Source organism: Pecten maximus, chromosome 2, assembly GCF_902652985.1.
Source record: "Pecten maximus chromosome 2, xPecMax1.1, whole genome shotgun sequence".
Taxonomy (NCBI): domain Eukaryota; kingdom Metazoa; phylum Mollusca; class Bivalvia; order Pectinida; family Pectinidae; genus Pecten; species Pecten maximus.
Window position 1 is genome coordinate 38,190,383 of NC_047016.1, and position 17,996 is coordinate 38,208,378.

At 35.2% G+C, this 17,996-nt stretch overlaps 1 protein-coding gene across 1 annotated transcript; it reads left to right on the forward strand.

Moving 5' to 3' along the window:
- The first annotated feature begins 10,374 nt into the window (after window positions 1-10,374).
- Window positions 10,375-17,958, forward strand: LOC117322007. The gene is made up of 3 exons (XM_033876704.1): window positions 10,375-10,764; window positions 16,683-16,917; window positions 17,449-17,958. Exons 1-3 carry the CDS (start codon window positions 10,597-10,599, stop codon window positions 17,568-17,570), a joined length of 525 nt encoding a protein of 174 aa, XP_033732595.1. The 5' UTR covers window positions 10,375-10,596; the 3' UTR covers window positions 17,571-17,958.
- The last annotated feature ends 38 nt before the right edge of the window (window positions 17,959-17,996 follow it).

Below are 17,996 nucleotides of genomic sequence, written 5' to 3' on the forward strand. Positions count from 1 at the left end.
ACTGAAAGTATGAAAAGATCTGGTTTTAGGATTTCGAACATAAATGTAGATAATTTTACATATAATCACCACAAAGTACTAAAGTATTAATCTGCACAGGTCAATTTAATATCTACAGAATATAACGATATATCTATACAGGGTCAATATCTACAGAATATAACGATACATCTATACAAGGTCAATATCTACAGAATATAACGATATATCTACACAGGGTCAATATCTACTGTAACGATATATCTATACAGGGTCAATATCTACAGTATATAACGATATATCTATACAGGGTCAATATCTACAGAATATAACGATATATCTACACAGGGTCAATATCTACAGAATATAACGATATATCTATACAGGGTCAATATCTACAGAATATAACGATATATCTATACAGGGTCAATATCTACAGAATATAACGATATATCTATACAGGGTCAATATCTACAGAATATAACGATATATCTATACAGGGTCAATATCTACAGAATATAACGATATATCTATACAGGGTCAATATCTACTGTAACGATATATCTATACAGGGTCAATATCTACAGAATATAACGATATATCTACACAGGGTCAATATCTACAGAATATAACGATATATCTATACAGGGTCAATATCTACAGAATATAACGATATATCTATACAGCGTCAATATCTACTGTAACGATATATCTACACAGGGTCAATATCTACTGTAACGATATATCTATACAGGGTCAATATCTACAGAATATAACGATATATCTATACAGGGTCAATATCTACTGTAACGATATATCTATACAGGGTCAATATCTACTGTAACGATATATCTATACAGGGTCAATATCTACAGTATATAACGATATATCTACACAGGGTCAATATCTACAGAATATAACGATATATCTATAAAGGGTCAATATCTACTGTAACGATATATCTATACAGGGTCAATATCTACTGTAACGATATATCTATACAGGGTCAATATCTACAGAATATAACGATATATCTACACAGGGTCAATATCTACTGTAACGATATATCTATACAGGGTCAATATCTACAGAATATAACGATATATCTATACAGGGTCAATATCTACAGAATATAACGATATATCTATACAGGGTCAATATCTACTGTAATGATATATCTACACAGGGTCAATATCTACAGAATATAACGATATATCTATACAGGGTCAATATCTACAGAATATAACGATATATCTATACAGGGTCAATATCTACAGAATATAACGATATATCTACACAGGGTCAATATCTACAGAATATAACGATATATCTACACAGGGTCAATATCTACTGTAACGATATATCTATACAGGGTCAATATCTACAGAATATAACGATATATCTATACAGGGTCAATATCTACTGTAATGATATATCTACACAGGGTCAATATCTACAGAATATAACGATATATTCACACAGGGTCAATATCTACAGAATATAACGATATATTTATACAGGGTCAATATCTACAGAATATAACGATATATCTACACATGGTCAATATCTACTGTAACGATATATCTATACAGGGTCAATATCTACAGAATATAACGATATATCTACACAGAGTCAATATCTACTGTAACGATATATCTATACAGGGTCAATATCTACAGTATATAACGATATATCTATACAGGGTCAATATCTACAGAATATAACGATATATCTACACAGGGTCAATATCTACAGAATATAACGATATATCTATACAGGGTCAATATCTACAGAATATAACGATATATCTATACAGGGTCAATATCTACAGAATATAACGATATATCTATACAGGGTCAATATCTACAGAATATAACGATATATCTATACAGGGTCAATATCTACAGAATATAACGATATATCTATACAGGGTCAATATCTACTGTAACGATATATCTATACAGGGTCAATATCTACAGAATATAACGATATATCTACACAGGGTCAATATCTACAGAATATAACGATATATCTATACAGGGTCAATATCTACAGAATATAACGATATATCTATACAGCGTCAATATCTACTGTAACGATATATCTACACAGGGTCAATATCTACTGTAACGATATATCTATACAGGGTCAATATCTACAGAATATAACGATATATCTATACAGGGTCAATATCTACTGTAACGATATATCTATACAGGGTCAATATCTACTGTAACGATATATCTATACAGGGTCAATATCTACAGTATATAACGATATATCTACACAGGGTCAATATCTACAGAATATAACGATATATCTATAAAGGGTCAATATCTACTGTAACGATATATCTATACAGGGTCAATATCTACTGTAACGATATATCTATACAGGGTCAATATCTACAGAATATAACGATATATCTACACAGGGTCAATATCTACTGTAACGATATATCTATACAGGGTCAATATCTACAGAATATAACGATATATCTATACAGGGTCAATATCTACAGAATATAACGATATATCTATACAGGGTCAATATCTACTGTAATGATATATCTACACAGGGTCAATATCTACAGAATATAACGATATATCTATACAGGGTCAATATCTACAGAATATAACGATATATCTATACAGGGTCAATATCTACAGAATATAACGATATATCTACACAGGGTCAATATCTACAGAATATAACGATATATCTACACAGGGTCAATATCTACTGTAACGATATATCTATACAGGGTCAATATCTACAGAATATAACGATATATCTATACAGGGTCAATATCTACTGTAATGATATATCTACACAGGGTCAATATCTACAGAATATAACGATATATTCACACAGGGTCAATATCTACAGAATATAACGATATATTTATACAGGGTCAATATCTACAGAATATAACGATATATCTACACATGGTCAATATCTACTGTAACGATATATCTATACAGGGTCAATATCTACAGAATATAACGATATATCTACACAGGGTCAATATCTACAGAATATAACGATATATCTACACAGAGTCAATATCTACTGTAACGATATATCTATACAGGGTCAATATCTACAGAATATAACGATATATCTATACAGGGTCAATATCTACTGTAATGATATATCTACACAGGGTCAATATCTACAGAATATAACGATATATCTACACAGGGTCAATATCTACAGAATATAACGATATATCTACACAGGGTCAATATCTACTGTAACGATATATCTACACAGGGTCAATATCTACAGAATATAACGATATATCTACACAGGGTCAATATCTACAGAATACAACGATATATCTACACAGGGTCAATATCTACAGAATATAACGATATATCTATACAGGGTCAATATCTACAGTATATAACGATATATCTATACAGGGTCAATATCTACAGTATATAACGATGTATCTATACAGGGTCAATATCTACAGAATATAACGATATATCTACACAGGGTAAATATCTACTGAAACGATATATCTACACAGGGTCAATATTTACAGAATATAACGATATATTCACACAGGGTCAATATCTACAGAATATAACGATATATTTATACAGGGTCAATATCTACAGAATATAACGATATATCGACACAGGGTCAATATCTATAGAATATAACGATATGTCTATACAGGGTCAATATCTACAGTATATAACGATATATCTATACAGGGTCAATATCTACAGAATATAACGATTTATTGTATACTTAGTAATAAATACAGGTTTTTTTGCATATGCATTATGGCGCCAAATCTCCCGATCCGTAATCCTTACCCATGCATTATTGATTCAGTAATGCACCCCAAACCCTGTATTGGCCCTCTTCGCGGAACACCTCTAAATTTTGCGTCTCATCAAACTATTCGGGTCTCTCGGGTTTTGACGTAGGTGCTGTGTTGTCAGCGAAACCAAAACAAACAACATGAAAAGAGCAAGGAAGATAATTGACAGTGATTCTGACTGATTCAAATCAATGTTTATTCTTGATCCTTGATCAGTGACATGGTAGAAACACTTTTGGAAAGGAACTTATTTAGAAATCATTATAAATTTGACAGATATGAACTTCATAAAGACTTAAAAAACTTCAATATTATAAAGTGTTTATAATTCAATACATTAAAAATTTGAATCTGATTTTTCTTGTCAAGTTATAATTGTTGTTTTGATTAATGTTCTGTGATTTATTACTAAGAATACAATAAATTGAATAAAACATACCTTTTTCCATATGGGACCCAATATTGGCCCCGAGACCCCAATATTGGCCCAAGGGCCTTCGGCCCTTGGGCCAATATTGGGGTCTGGGCCTTCGGCCCTTGGGCCAATATTGGGGTCTCGGGGCCAATATTGGGTCCCATATGGAAAAAGGTATGTATTATTCTCTATATATCGACACAGGGTCAATATCTATAGAATATAACGATATATCTATACAGGGTCAATATCTACAGAATATAACGATATATCTATACAGGGTCAATATCTACTGTAACGATATATCTACACAGGGTCAATATCTACAGTATATAACGATATATCTATACAGGGTCAATATCTACTGTAACGATATATCTATACAGGGTCAATATCTACAGTATATAACGATATATCTATACAGGGTCAATATCTACAGTATATAACGATATATCTACACAGGGTCAATATCTACAGTATATAACGATATATCTATACAGGGTCAATATCTACAGAATATAACGATATATATGTATACAGGGTCAATATCTACTGTAACGATATATCTACACAGGGTCAATATCTACTGTAACGATATATCTACACAGGGTCAATATCTACAGTATATAACGATATATCTATACAGGGTCAATATCTACTGTAACGATATATCTATACAGGGTCAATATCTACTGTAACGACATATCTATACAGGGTCAATATCTACAGAATATAACGATATATCTATACAGGGTCAATATCTACTGTAACGGTATATCTACACAGGGTCAATATCTACAGAATATAACGATATATCTATACAGGGTCAATATCTACAGTATATAACGATATATCTATACAGGGTCAATATCTACAGAATATAACGATATATCTATACAGGGTCAATATCTACTGTAACGATATATCTACACAGGGTCAATATCTACTGTAACGATATATCTACACAGGGTCAATATCTACAGAATATAACGACATATCTATACAGGGTCAATATCTACAGTATATAACGATATATCTATACAGGGTCAATATCTACAGTATATAACGATATATCTATACAGGGTCAATATCTACAGTATATAACGATATATCTATACAGGGTCAATATCTACTGTAACGATATATCTATACAGGGTCAATATCTACTGTAACGATATATCTATACAGGGTTAATATCTACAGAATATAACGATATATCTACACAGGGTCAATATCTACAGTATATAACGACATATCTATACAGGGTCAATATCTACAGTATATAACGATATATCTATACAGGGTCAATATCTACTGTAACGATATATCTATACAGGGTTAATATCTACAGAATATAACGATATATCTACACAGGGTCAATATCTACAGAATATAACGATATATCTACACAGGGTCAATATCTACAGTATATAACGATATATCTATACAGGGTCAATATCTACTGTAACGATATATCTATACAGGGTCAATATCTACAGTATATAACGATATATCTATACAGGGTCAATATCTACAGTATATAACGATATATCTATACAGGGTCAATATCTACTGTAACGATATATCTATACAGGGTCAATATCTACAGAATATAACGATATATCTACACAGGGTCAATATCTACTGTACGATATATCTACACAGGGTCAATATCTACTGTAACGATATATCTATACAGGGTCAATATCTACAGTATATAACGATATATCTATACAGGGTCAATATCTACTGTAACGATATATCTATACAGGGTCAATATCTACTGTAACGATATATCTACACAGGGTCAATATCTACAGAATATAACGATATATCTATACAGGGTCAATATCTACAGAATATAACGATATATCTATACAGGGTCAATATCTACAGAATATAACGATATATCTATACAGGGTCAATATCTACTGTAACGATATATCTATACAGGGTCAATATCTACAGAATATAACGATATATCTATACAGGGTCAATATCTACTGTAACGATATATCTACACAGGGTCAATATCTACAGAATATAACGATATATCTATACAGGGTCAATATCTACAGTATATAACGATACATCTATACAGGGTCAATATCTACAGAATATAACGATATATCTATACAGGGTCAATATCTACAGAATATAACGATATATCTACACAGGGTCAATATCTACAGAATATAACGATATATCTATACAGGGTCAATATCTACAGAATATAACGATATATCTACACAGGGTCAATATCTACAGTATATAACGATATATCTATACAGGGTCAATATCTACAGAATATAACGATATATCTATACAGGGTAAATATCTACTGTAACGATATATCCATACAGGGTCAATATCTACTGTAACGATATATCTATACAGGGTCAATATCTACAGAATGTAATGATATATCACCACAAAAAACTAAAAGTACACGTGTACTCAGAATTAATTTCATAACAACTTAATCGCCAGATTACGTACAGTAATTACAAGCTAGCATGCCGCTTACAGTTATCTCTTGCAGATGTCCGAAAATAAATTTAAAGTATCTTCAATCTTATTCCAACAACATCAAAAGCAATATCAAATCAACTTGATACTTTATTGGACCAATGATAATTAAAGTTCCCCAGTCACCGATTTGACGTACACGACAACTTTAAACACTGAAAATAACAACAACATTCGGCGATCATTTTACAGTCATTTCTATTAGCACACAATTATAGCCATTCGAATTATTTGCTGTTACATGTATTAGAAAGCTATACATGACCGAAGCAGCGAATCCATGTAATGTACTTCGGGATAAACGTGGCTATGTGTAACATGTGCGCATGCTGGTAGACATGTAATAAAAGAGATTAAGCACTCATAATTGTATTACCATGTAGCAATGTATATCCTCTACATCCGTTTGGTACCCCCTATATAACTTTAATTAATTTATTTGTATGACTTCTTCCAGAAAATGCCAGGCAGCGAGTTCAAATGAGTGTTTTAGGTAAACGAAATAATAATGAAAAAAAAAATTGTTTTCTGTTTCGCCAATTAATATTGTACTTTGAATACACTTTTTAATGCATTACATGGTACCTATTAGTTGATAGAGAGCTTAATAAAATGACTTTGGTTATGACAAGATGAAATGACTACGACTTGTCGGGATAATGCCTGGTGTCTGGCCTGCATGCTTCCTGCAAACATCAGTTGTAAGTAGTCTAGACCTATGGACGACTACTTCCGGCAAACACCGAACATTTATCTATATTAGGACCGAGACCACAATTGGCTTCGCTATATGTTTCATTGTAACATTAAAATTCATAATAAATTCCCAAAATCTCATATGCAACTTTCCATCTCACCTGGCCAAGACCAACATCTGAGAAGCAAAATATAAAAGTTTCAACCAAGCATGTTGGGCATTTTCTGGAGATAGCTGTCAAAATTTGTCATCAACGTGGATTATATACATCCGGGTCAGGGGTAGAGGTCAAATCAGGACTCATCACACATGGTCCTGGAGCACATAATAAATGATCAATATTATTATTTTACATCACAAAACCTAGATTGACATCTCTACTATAAATCCACATTAAATTCATTAACAGAAATCAAGTTCAAAGAGGCATTTGATTTGTTTTCCTGAAATACATACATTTTTGAGGGGACTTCATTCGTGGGGCCTGAACCCGGAATTACTTAATTGTGGTCTCAGTCCAGATCTACGTATCACTACTTCCGGTAAACACCAATTTGTAGTTCAGGACAGCATCAACATGTAGTCTCAACCTCCGCATCACTGTTACATCCGGCAAATATCAGACAGTAGTTTACTATTCTTACTGAAAACATTAGACAGTACTAAGTCTAGACAGAAGTATCACTACTTCCGTTAAACATCAGACAGTACTAAGTCTAGACAGAAGTATCACTACTTCCGGTGAACATCAGACAGTAGTCTATAACCACTTATGACTACTTCCTGAAAACCTCAGACAGTATTTAGTCTAGACAGAAGTATCACTACTTCCGGTAAACATCAGACTGTAGTCTAGACAGAAGTATCACTACTTCCGGTAAACATCAGACTGTAGTATAGACAGAAGTATCACTATTTCCGGTAAGCATCAGACAGTAGTCTAGACAGAAGTATCACTACTTCCGGTAAACATCAAACTTTAGTCTAGACAGAAGTATCACTACTTTCGGTAAGCATCTGACTGTAGTCTAGGGAAAAGTATCGCTACTTCCGGTAAGCATCAGACAGTAGTCTAGACAGAGGTATCACTACTTCCGGTAAGCATCAGACAGTAGTCTAGACAGCAGTATCACTACTACATCCGGCAAATATTTGACAGTAGTATTGAATGACCTACGTATCGATTCTTCCGGCTAGCACAGGAAGTAGTCTAACACCAAACTGCGTATCGTTATGTCGTTAGGACATCAGATTCACGTATCACCATTACATTCGTCAAATATCAGACAGGTGTTTCAGACCCACTGTCACTACTTCCGGCTAACATCAGACTGAATTCTAGACCAATGTATCACTCCTGCATCTGGGAAACACCAGACAGTATTCTAGACCCACGTTTCACTACATCCGGAATACGTCAGTCAGAATTCTAGGCCTACGTATCATCACCATATCCGGAAAATGTCAAACACGGTCCTTTCAGTTACGTCAGTGGTCGCAAACGCGTTGAAGTTCATTCCCGATTTGGGAGGCGGTGCTAGATTTCACATTGGGCACTTTGCCCAATTCTGAAACCGAGAGCGAGAATGATATCACTGGATATGTAATAAGTCTAGACCCACGTATCACTACTTCCTGTAAATAGCAGACAGTGGTCTAGACTTACGTATTACCACTTCCGGCGAACGTAAATGCATTTTCTTGACCATATCGTATCACCGTTACATCTCACAAATATCAGACAGTATTCTAGACCAACGTATGCTTATTTATTGCAAACATCGGACAGTATTCTAGACATACGTATCACTACTTCCGGAAAAGAACGGACCGTAGTCTAGATCCATATATGACTTCTTCTAGCTAATAGGGAATAGTCTAGACTACTTCTGGCAAACATCAGATAGGACTCTAGATCCATGTATTACTTTTCCAACAAACATCGGCAAGTAATCTAGACCCATACATTACTACTTCCGGCAAACATCGGACATTTGTCTAAAACCCAAATAGCACTACTCCCGTGAATATAGAACAGTAGTCTAGAACCTACATATCACTACTTCCGGCAAACATCGGACAGTAGTGCAGACTTAAGTATCACTACTTCCGGTAAATGTCAGAAAGTAGTCCAGGCCATAGTGATAGTATCTTTGCTTCTGGCAATTTCATATATATAATTAGTCCAGACCCAAGTTTTACTACTTCCGAAAAATGTCTGAAAATAGACCAGAACATTATGAAAATGGAAGTTTGAACGTTGAAATTAACTTGTTTAACCTGTTGAAATAAAGATTTAAAACGGAATTAAATAAAAATCAAGCTTGAAAAAAGTGCATATGATGGAGTATTGATAGCAAAAGCGTGTATATTGTAGTTTGTGTTTAGAGAGCTGCTGACTCTTCTTGAGTATTTATTGCTAAATTTTACAGGTGCTGATATTCATAAGTATCTCATGAGGCAGAAGAGCGGTCAATCGTATAACTTTTTTGCTATCAGACCCCAAACTCTCGAGGACCCCAGAATGTATTGACTTCCTTAGGAACCCGGGGAGAGGTTCCGATCTAGCCCCCTGTCTGCTCGCGTCAACACGTCCCCTATTGAAACATAAACAAGATAAAACGTCAATACGAGTGGAACGCCGTCTCGTGGGGCCAGCTTCAGACCGGGGAAAACACCAGTGTTTATGTTATTTGAAATACACTATTTATTACATATGCAATAGATCAGTGATTTCGTTTTATCCTACGTGCAAAATTCTATACCCAAAACAAACTATTGCATTGCGGCCTCTCTCCACTCCTGAAATGTTTACTGCTTGGCGTGCCGGTCGAAATGACTTGGTTTACATTATCGTTGGTGATGACGGAAGCATGTATGATAAGAGCGAAATAGGAGAGCCATTGGAAGGAAGTTTTATTGTAGGTATTTTCTCAATGAACACAGTATACGGACCATGTGTCGAAGAAATACCCCAGCCTTTTAAGACGCACACGGTCAAAACAACCAAGCGAATCAATGGTTGCATTGTATTAACCTCGTAAAAACAGCAAGAGAAAATGTTTTCTTAGCGGGATGTAAACAATTTTTGCAGCTTAAATACAGATGGAGCGTGGATAGAAAACGGTAGCACAAATGGACGGCGAAATGTATCTCGGAATGATAGTGATCTTTTCCTGGGTAGGGGACAACATGGCCGGTTCTTGTTATCCAGCGTTGGAATGGTGCACGCGCTGTGATGACGTCACGTTGAATTGTATTGACATCAACGCGACTTGTCTGGCAATCGACCATACCTTTCGTGTGAGTGTTTTGTTTTTCACATTTTTGTAATACCAATTCTGTTTCAATTTGTAATGTTTTGGAAATTAGTTTGATAAACGACCGACCAGAATACTGTCTCATCAATCAACTGTTTCCTGTAAGTATAGATGTATTTTATAAGTTGAGACTATGAAATGTACATTAAAAAGTGTCATTTACCTGTATCATAAAATATTAAAAACACATGTGCAATATACCAATGCTCGCAATACTGTATAACATTGGATATAGCATAGTAGATGTATAGGTATATGTTTGCAGTTTTTATTTCTGATAAGGCTTAATCTATTATCATGTTTATCATTGATGTAAAAGGGTTAGTCAAACTGACAAATCTACATGCATGTATACAGATTCTATTATCAAAATATATAATCAATTGCACGTTGAAACCTTTAGCTCTTCAGAAAAAATATAGCCCGACTTTAAGTGGTCACTGACTTGAGAACTGTATAGTCTTTTATGGTCGAATAAACAAGAAATATCTATAATTTTATAGGAAGTCATTCTCTATGGCTACATTTCAGTAATTTCTGGTTGTGGAACCGCCAATATTTCTACTATTCATAACAGTGTATTTACATTCTTGTGTTCTCGGGTTTTGGAACCGCGAATATTTCTTTTATTACAGTATGTCTCCATTTTGATGTTCTCGGGTTTTGTAATCGGTGAATATTTCTATTGTAAAATATGTCTTCATCTGAGTATTCGCGGGTTTTGTAACCGCAAATATTACTACTACAACAGTATGTCTACATTCTGCTATTTTCTGGCTGCGGAACCGCGAACATGTCTATTATAAGCGGGTTACGGAACCACGATTTCATTTTCATCTTCATTGTGGTGTTCACGGGTTTCAGAACCACAAATATTACTGCTATTTTAGTATATTAGTAATTGCATTCTGGTGTTCTCGGGTGGTGTAACCGCGAATATTATTACAATTGCAGACATTTTGTTTATAAGCGCGATATTTCCTGTTAATAGGACTGCGGGTATTCACTGCAGGCTGTATGGATATGTGAGTACAAAGCTTACTGACACACCTGCGTTTCAGTCTGGTACTTCCAAACATACTTCAGGTGCCCGTGAATTTCAAAAGCATCCGTTCGCTTCACGGAACCTTTTTTAAATACCGCCGGTAAAGGGTAGAGACTCACAAAAAATGTCAGCAAACAATTAGATTTACAAAGCTTGTTTCAGATGTCCGCTAACGATTGTTTTTACAAAGCTTGTTTCAGATGTCCGCTAACGATTGTTTTTACAAAGCTTGTTTTAGATGTCCGCTAACGATTGTTTTTACAAAGCTTGTTTCAGATGTCCGCTAACGATTGTTTTTACAAAGCTTGTTTCAGATGTCCGCTAACGATTGTATTTACAAAGCTTGTTTCAGATGTCCGCTAACGATTGTTTTTACAAAGCTTGTTTCAGATGTCCGCTAACGATTGTTTTTACAAAGCTTGTTTCAGATGTCCGCTAACGATTGTATTTACAAAGCTTGCTTCAGATGTCCGCTAACGATTGTTTTTACAAATCTTGTTTCAGATGTCCGCTAACGATTGTTTGTACAAAGCTTGTTTCAGATGTCCGCTAACGATTGTTTTTACAAAGCTTGCTTCAGATGTCCGCTAACGATTGTTTTTACAAAGCTTGTTTCAGATGTCCACTAACGATTGTTTTTACAAAGCTTGTTTCAGATGTCCGCTAACGATTGTTTTTACAAAGCTTGTTTCAGATGTCCGCTAACGATTGTTTTGACAAAGCTTGTTTCAGATGTCCGCTAACGATTGTATTTACAAAGCTTGTTTTAGATGTTCGCTAACGATTGTTTTGACAAAGCTTGTTTCAGATGTCCGCTAACGATTGTATTTACAAAGCTTGTTTCAGATGTCCGCTAACGATTGTATTTACAAAGCTTGTTTTAGATGTTCGCTAACGATTGTTTTTACAAAGCTTGTTTCAGATGTCCGCTAACGGTTATATTGACAAAGCTTGTTTCAGATGTCCGCTAACGATTGTTTTTACAAAGCTTGTTTTAGATGTTCGCTAACGATTGTTTTTACAAAGCTTGTTTCAGATGTCCGCTAACGGTTATATTGACAAAGCTTGTTTCAGATGTCCGCTAACGATTGTTTTTACAAAGCTTGTTTCAGATGTCCGCTAACGATTGTTTTTACAAAGCTTGTTTTAGATGTTCGCTAACGATTGTTTTTACAAAGCTTGTTTCAGATGTCCGCTAACGATTGTTTTTACAAAGCTTGTTTCAGATGTCCACTAACGGTTATATTGACAAAGCTTGTTTCAGATGTCCGCTAACGGTTATATTGACAAAGCTTGTTTCAGATGTCCGCTAACGATTGTTTTTACAAAGCTTGTTTCAGATGTCCGCTAACGATTATATTGACAAAGCTTGTTTCAGATGTCCGCTAACGGTTATATTGACAAAGCTTGTTTCAGATGTCCGCTAACGATTCCATTGAAAAAGCTTGTTTCAGATGTCCGCTAACGATTATATTGACAAAGCTTGTTTCAGATGTCCGCTAACGATTATATTGACAAAGCTTGTTTCAGATGTCCGCTAACGATTCCATTGAAAAAACTTGTTTCTGATGTCAGCACACAATTGAATTTACAAAGTTTATTTCAGATGTCCGCTAACGATTGTATTTATAAAGCTTGTTTCAGATGTCGGCTAACGAATGTTTTTCTTAAAACTTGCTTCAAATGTTTGCTTACGATTGTGATTAACAAAGGTTGTTTCAGATGTCAGATTGTATTTTTACAAAGGTTGCTCGAAATGTCCACTTACGATTGTACTTGATTTGTCCGCTAAGGACTGTATCTATATAGCTTGCTTCAGATGTCCTCTAATTCATGGATGTAAAACAAACTTGCTTCAGGTTTCTGCTCACGTTTTGATTAACAAAATTTTCTAAATGCCTGCTAAGGACTACACTACTATAGAGATCAGTTACAGACAATTAAGCTACACGTCCATGGGCAAGGTAGTAAAAAATAATTAACAAGTAGGCCTCATAAACCAGTTTGCGCAATATAACTAGGTTACGCATATCCCCTATATATCCCCGAATCCTCGGGAGGGGGGATCTTCCTACTGTGATTCTGAAGTGGATTTTTTTTTACTATATAACCGTCGGCCTGTCACTTTCCTCCTTCAATTCTCTCCTCGATAAGAACGTATTACGTAATATGATACTTTGCAATTACATAGGGAGTCCAATGTAGGTATTCGTCTGAAGGCACACAAAACACTCATTCATACACACCGTCGTCCTTACTGCGTATCAAGGGGATTAGGTCATGCTACCATGGTGATTTAAATACACACGATGCTATCGCAAACCTAGTTAAATAGACGCATTAAAGGCTAAACGAAAACAAACCATGAAAACTATTAATATACTTTTTGATAAATCGAATATTTCAGATAGCTAGAATTTTCAAAGTTTATCGTGTTCCAAAAGTAGCGATCTTCCCTGCACACAGTGCAGTAGGCCATTCGGTTTACAACATATCTCGGTCAGGGGAACATTTGATCAGAGTTTTAATACCGCATCTCGGTCGGAGAACAGACAGTCACACATACAATATTATATTGGGTGGGACACTTTTCATTTGTTCACTATGTAGGGGAGCCAGATAAGTACAAGTGTTTAACAATTAAAGTCTTAAACAACTCTATTTACATTGAAATTGTAAATGTTATAGACAGTTAATAGACTGGCCCCCAGCCCCTAATTTAAGTCAGCTGAAAGTATCGCACAAGTAATTCAGCCAATCAGCTGCCATCTTCGAAGATGATCAGCTGCTGTTTCTCTTTTTCTTATAGGTTTGTAGCTGTTTCCCTGAGTGCATGAATACCATATAAAATGGGTACTTTCTATACTTGAGAATAAAGAGTAGGGCCTTGAGATCTGGAAAATAAAAAAAAAATACACTCCTACTAAAAGGAGAATGACGAAGGATTCCAGGTGTTAAAAGGCGAGAATTCCTCAGGTGGGGATTCCCTATAGTTTGAGAAATATCCTGTAAGTACTTCTCAGAACTGTGATAAAAAACCTTCCACAGTCACAATCAAAGATGGCTGCCTAACGGCCATTTTGTTTTCACATTCAAATTAAAAAAAAAAAAAAAATGGGCTCAACAATTAAGGAACTGAGAAGAACCTACACATTAAGTTTGGAGAAAGGTCCTCATGGTTCTTTTCTAAGAATTAGCGACAAAAAACTTCAACTGCCAAAATTCAAGATGGCTGCCTGTCGGCCATTATGTTTTCCCGATCAGACTCAAAATACTTCTTCTCAAGAAATAGTGATTTGATTTAAACATATTTTCATTTGTAACTGAACTTTACAAAGGGATTGGGCACAAGTTATACAACTTATATAAAGCCCTTTCGCGATATATAGAAATAGTGATAGCAGAGATTGTTTACGGACGGACAGACGGAAAGGGTAATTTGAATAGCATACCATCTGATGATGTTGGGCTGGAAATCACCATTTTGGGAACATCATTTGTACGCAGGTGTGGTTTTGACTCCAGACCTGTCGGTCGGGGACATAACGTATACCTCCGAGACATCTTGGTCGTGATTCATCCTATAAAACGATTCTAATGAAAAGTAGCAAATATTATTTTTTTGTGATATACATGTACAGCATATGTTTATTTTTTTTTGTAACTGTGTGTGATTTGAAGGACGTAAAAGTGCCACAGGTGTTGAATGTTTAATGACCGTGTTGATGACCGTATTGTCAATCAGACCAGTATTATCTTGTTCTGTAGACGAAAATTCTTCTGACAGTTTATGGCGCCGCCCCATAAATGATGCAACTAAAATGATAAAGACTATAAAATCTGCCTCAGAACCATTTTTTACGCAAGGTTCCAGTCATTGATAGGGAAAAAACTACGACAGAAAACCAATGAAATCTACCAGAAAATACATCACCTGTCGTTGTATTGAAAAAGTGCTTCTTTTTTATGATTACGCGAGAAATAATGAAACCACTTCGGTTTGGCCACATTTTTTTGAAAGGACCAAATAATGTGAAAATGACCAAATTATCTACAGTACTTCAATAGAAAGTGTCGTATGGTTTCATCTTGCTAAACATAATCATAATTATTCCATACTCATGACATTTATCGGAAACTATTGCATGGTCATCTCGATCGGTGATCACCGTACAATTTACAATACTGACCACCGAGTTTTCGATATTTCAGTTTGGGACAGTTTGGAATCACACTTTACATCATGGCGGAGTGCCGTAAACATTTCCATGTTATATAACAAGTGATACCGCCTTACGAAAGTTACATTTAACAGTAAATCAAATGTTGGATAAGCCCACATAACATTTAATACTCTAAAGAGATAATGCCCTACACTTCCGGAGACTGTGATAAAATAACCAAGACTCGAAGAAAAATATTAACACAAATGTACTCGGAACAACCTCGGGAGCGTTTCAATGTCAGCCTTACGCTGATATTGCTATCAAGTAATTCGGCTTATTTTCATATTTTATATAAACTGTTTATAAATACTCGAAGCATACATTAAAATGTATGTCTCGTTGGGATGTAAACGGTATTTTATTTTTGTACCTGTGCTGAAGACCGGCAGCACAAGCAATACTGTATCAAACCTGTCTATTCTTTGTTTCGTTAAAATAATAATTTCTATCACGAATAAGAGCGAATGATCGATTGTGGATGGTATCTTCATTTAAAATAAGACTTCTAAATAATCAAGTATATTTATTTCGAAACCTATCAAAATTCTGTATAATGCTTTTAAAATAAAATACAGATATCACTTTGCGATAAGCGAACGTGTTGATTTAAATATGTCGTTTTTATTTCAGTTTGCCGCAATAAGTAACTTTACAAAAGATGTCCGGTTAAATAACGGAGCGACACTGGGGATCCTAAGTGTGGAGACCCGGACACAATTCGACCATTTTTGTAAAGTGAATCATATACGCTCTGTACACTACCAGGACCAGCACTGTTGTTTCAAATCGAGCATTAAAGGCTCGTCAAAAACAAATACACCCGACGAGGAGCTGGCGGATACTGAGGACGTCAACGATTTTATAGGTTTGGTTTTACATTGTTTAACGTCCTATCGACATTTATGGTGTGTGAGCTACATACAAATTGTGAACGTTTGTGTTTGCCTCGTTGTGATAACACGGACTTAATTCCCACATTATAGTGCTATCTCACTGAAGCATATGGCGGCCGCTAGCAGGACGCCCCCCTCGGTCACATTATACTGACAATGGGCCAATCAGTTGTCTTTATGATAAATATAATGTACATGCTTTGCCTTTACAAAGGTAAATGTTTCCAGTAATCAAGCATCTCTGGGTATGATAGAATTTGTTAGGAGGCGTGTCTGTTGTATGTTACATAGTGTTGAGAGGCATGGCCTGTTAAGATAATCACATGCTATGTCTGTTGTAGGTTTCAGAGTGTGGGGAGGCGTGGCCCGAAATGTTAATCATTAGTCTATTGTAGGTTACATAGTTCGGGGAGGCGTGGCCTGATATGTTAATCATCTGTCTATTACAGGTTACATAGTGTGGGGAGGCGTGGCCTGATATGTTAATCATCTGTCTATTACAGGTTACATAGTGTGGGGAGGTGTGGCCTGTGGAGTCCTGGTAGTCTTCCTGATAGCTGTGATGGCTCTGATGCTTACACGTAAACGCCAATCACATGGAGATACAAATGATTCTACGAGATGAACGTGTGCTCTATACGCTAGTTGTTACATCCTAGGGAATACATTTGATATAAAACAAGATTATTTATTTTCAATTCAATTCCTGAAACTAGAAATTACCTAATATTATATAAAGTGTGATAGAACATGGTTAACTCGAAAAAAACTAGTTTTGTTGTTAACCTTCACAAAAGCCAAGGTGACAATAGGTAACCGCCTTTAAGAGTTAAGAGTTGTATGATACAGATAATATATATGTAGTATTTCTTTGAAGTCTAGAAGAGGTGTCCCGTCTTCTCTGCATTAAAGAATTTGTAGAAGTTCAGCCTTATGTGTCAAAATTAACTCATGAAAAATATCTTATTTATAATGTGAACAGTTATCTATTACAAATAAAAAATGTGTTACTTTGTTTTTATTTTCAATCCTCAATTCAAATAAGCAATTC

Coding starts and splice junctions, on each gene's coding strand:
- LOC117322007 (XM_033876704.1), top strand. CDS start 10,597: ATGGACGGCGAAATGTATCTCGGAATGATAGTGATCTTTTCCTGGGTA. Junction 10,765..16,682: donor CAATCGACCATACCTTTCGT/GTGAGTGTTTTG, acceptor TTTTTATTTCAG/TTTGCCGCAATAAGTAACTT. Junction 16,918..17,448: donor GGACGTCAACGATTTTATAG/GTTTGGTTTTAC, acceptor TGTCTATTACAG/GTTACATAGTGTGGGGAGGT.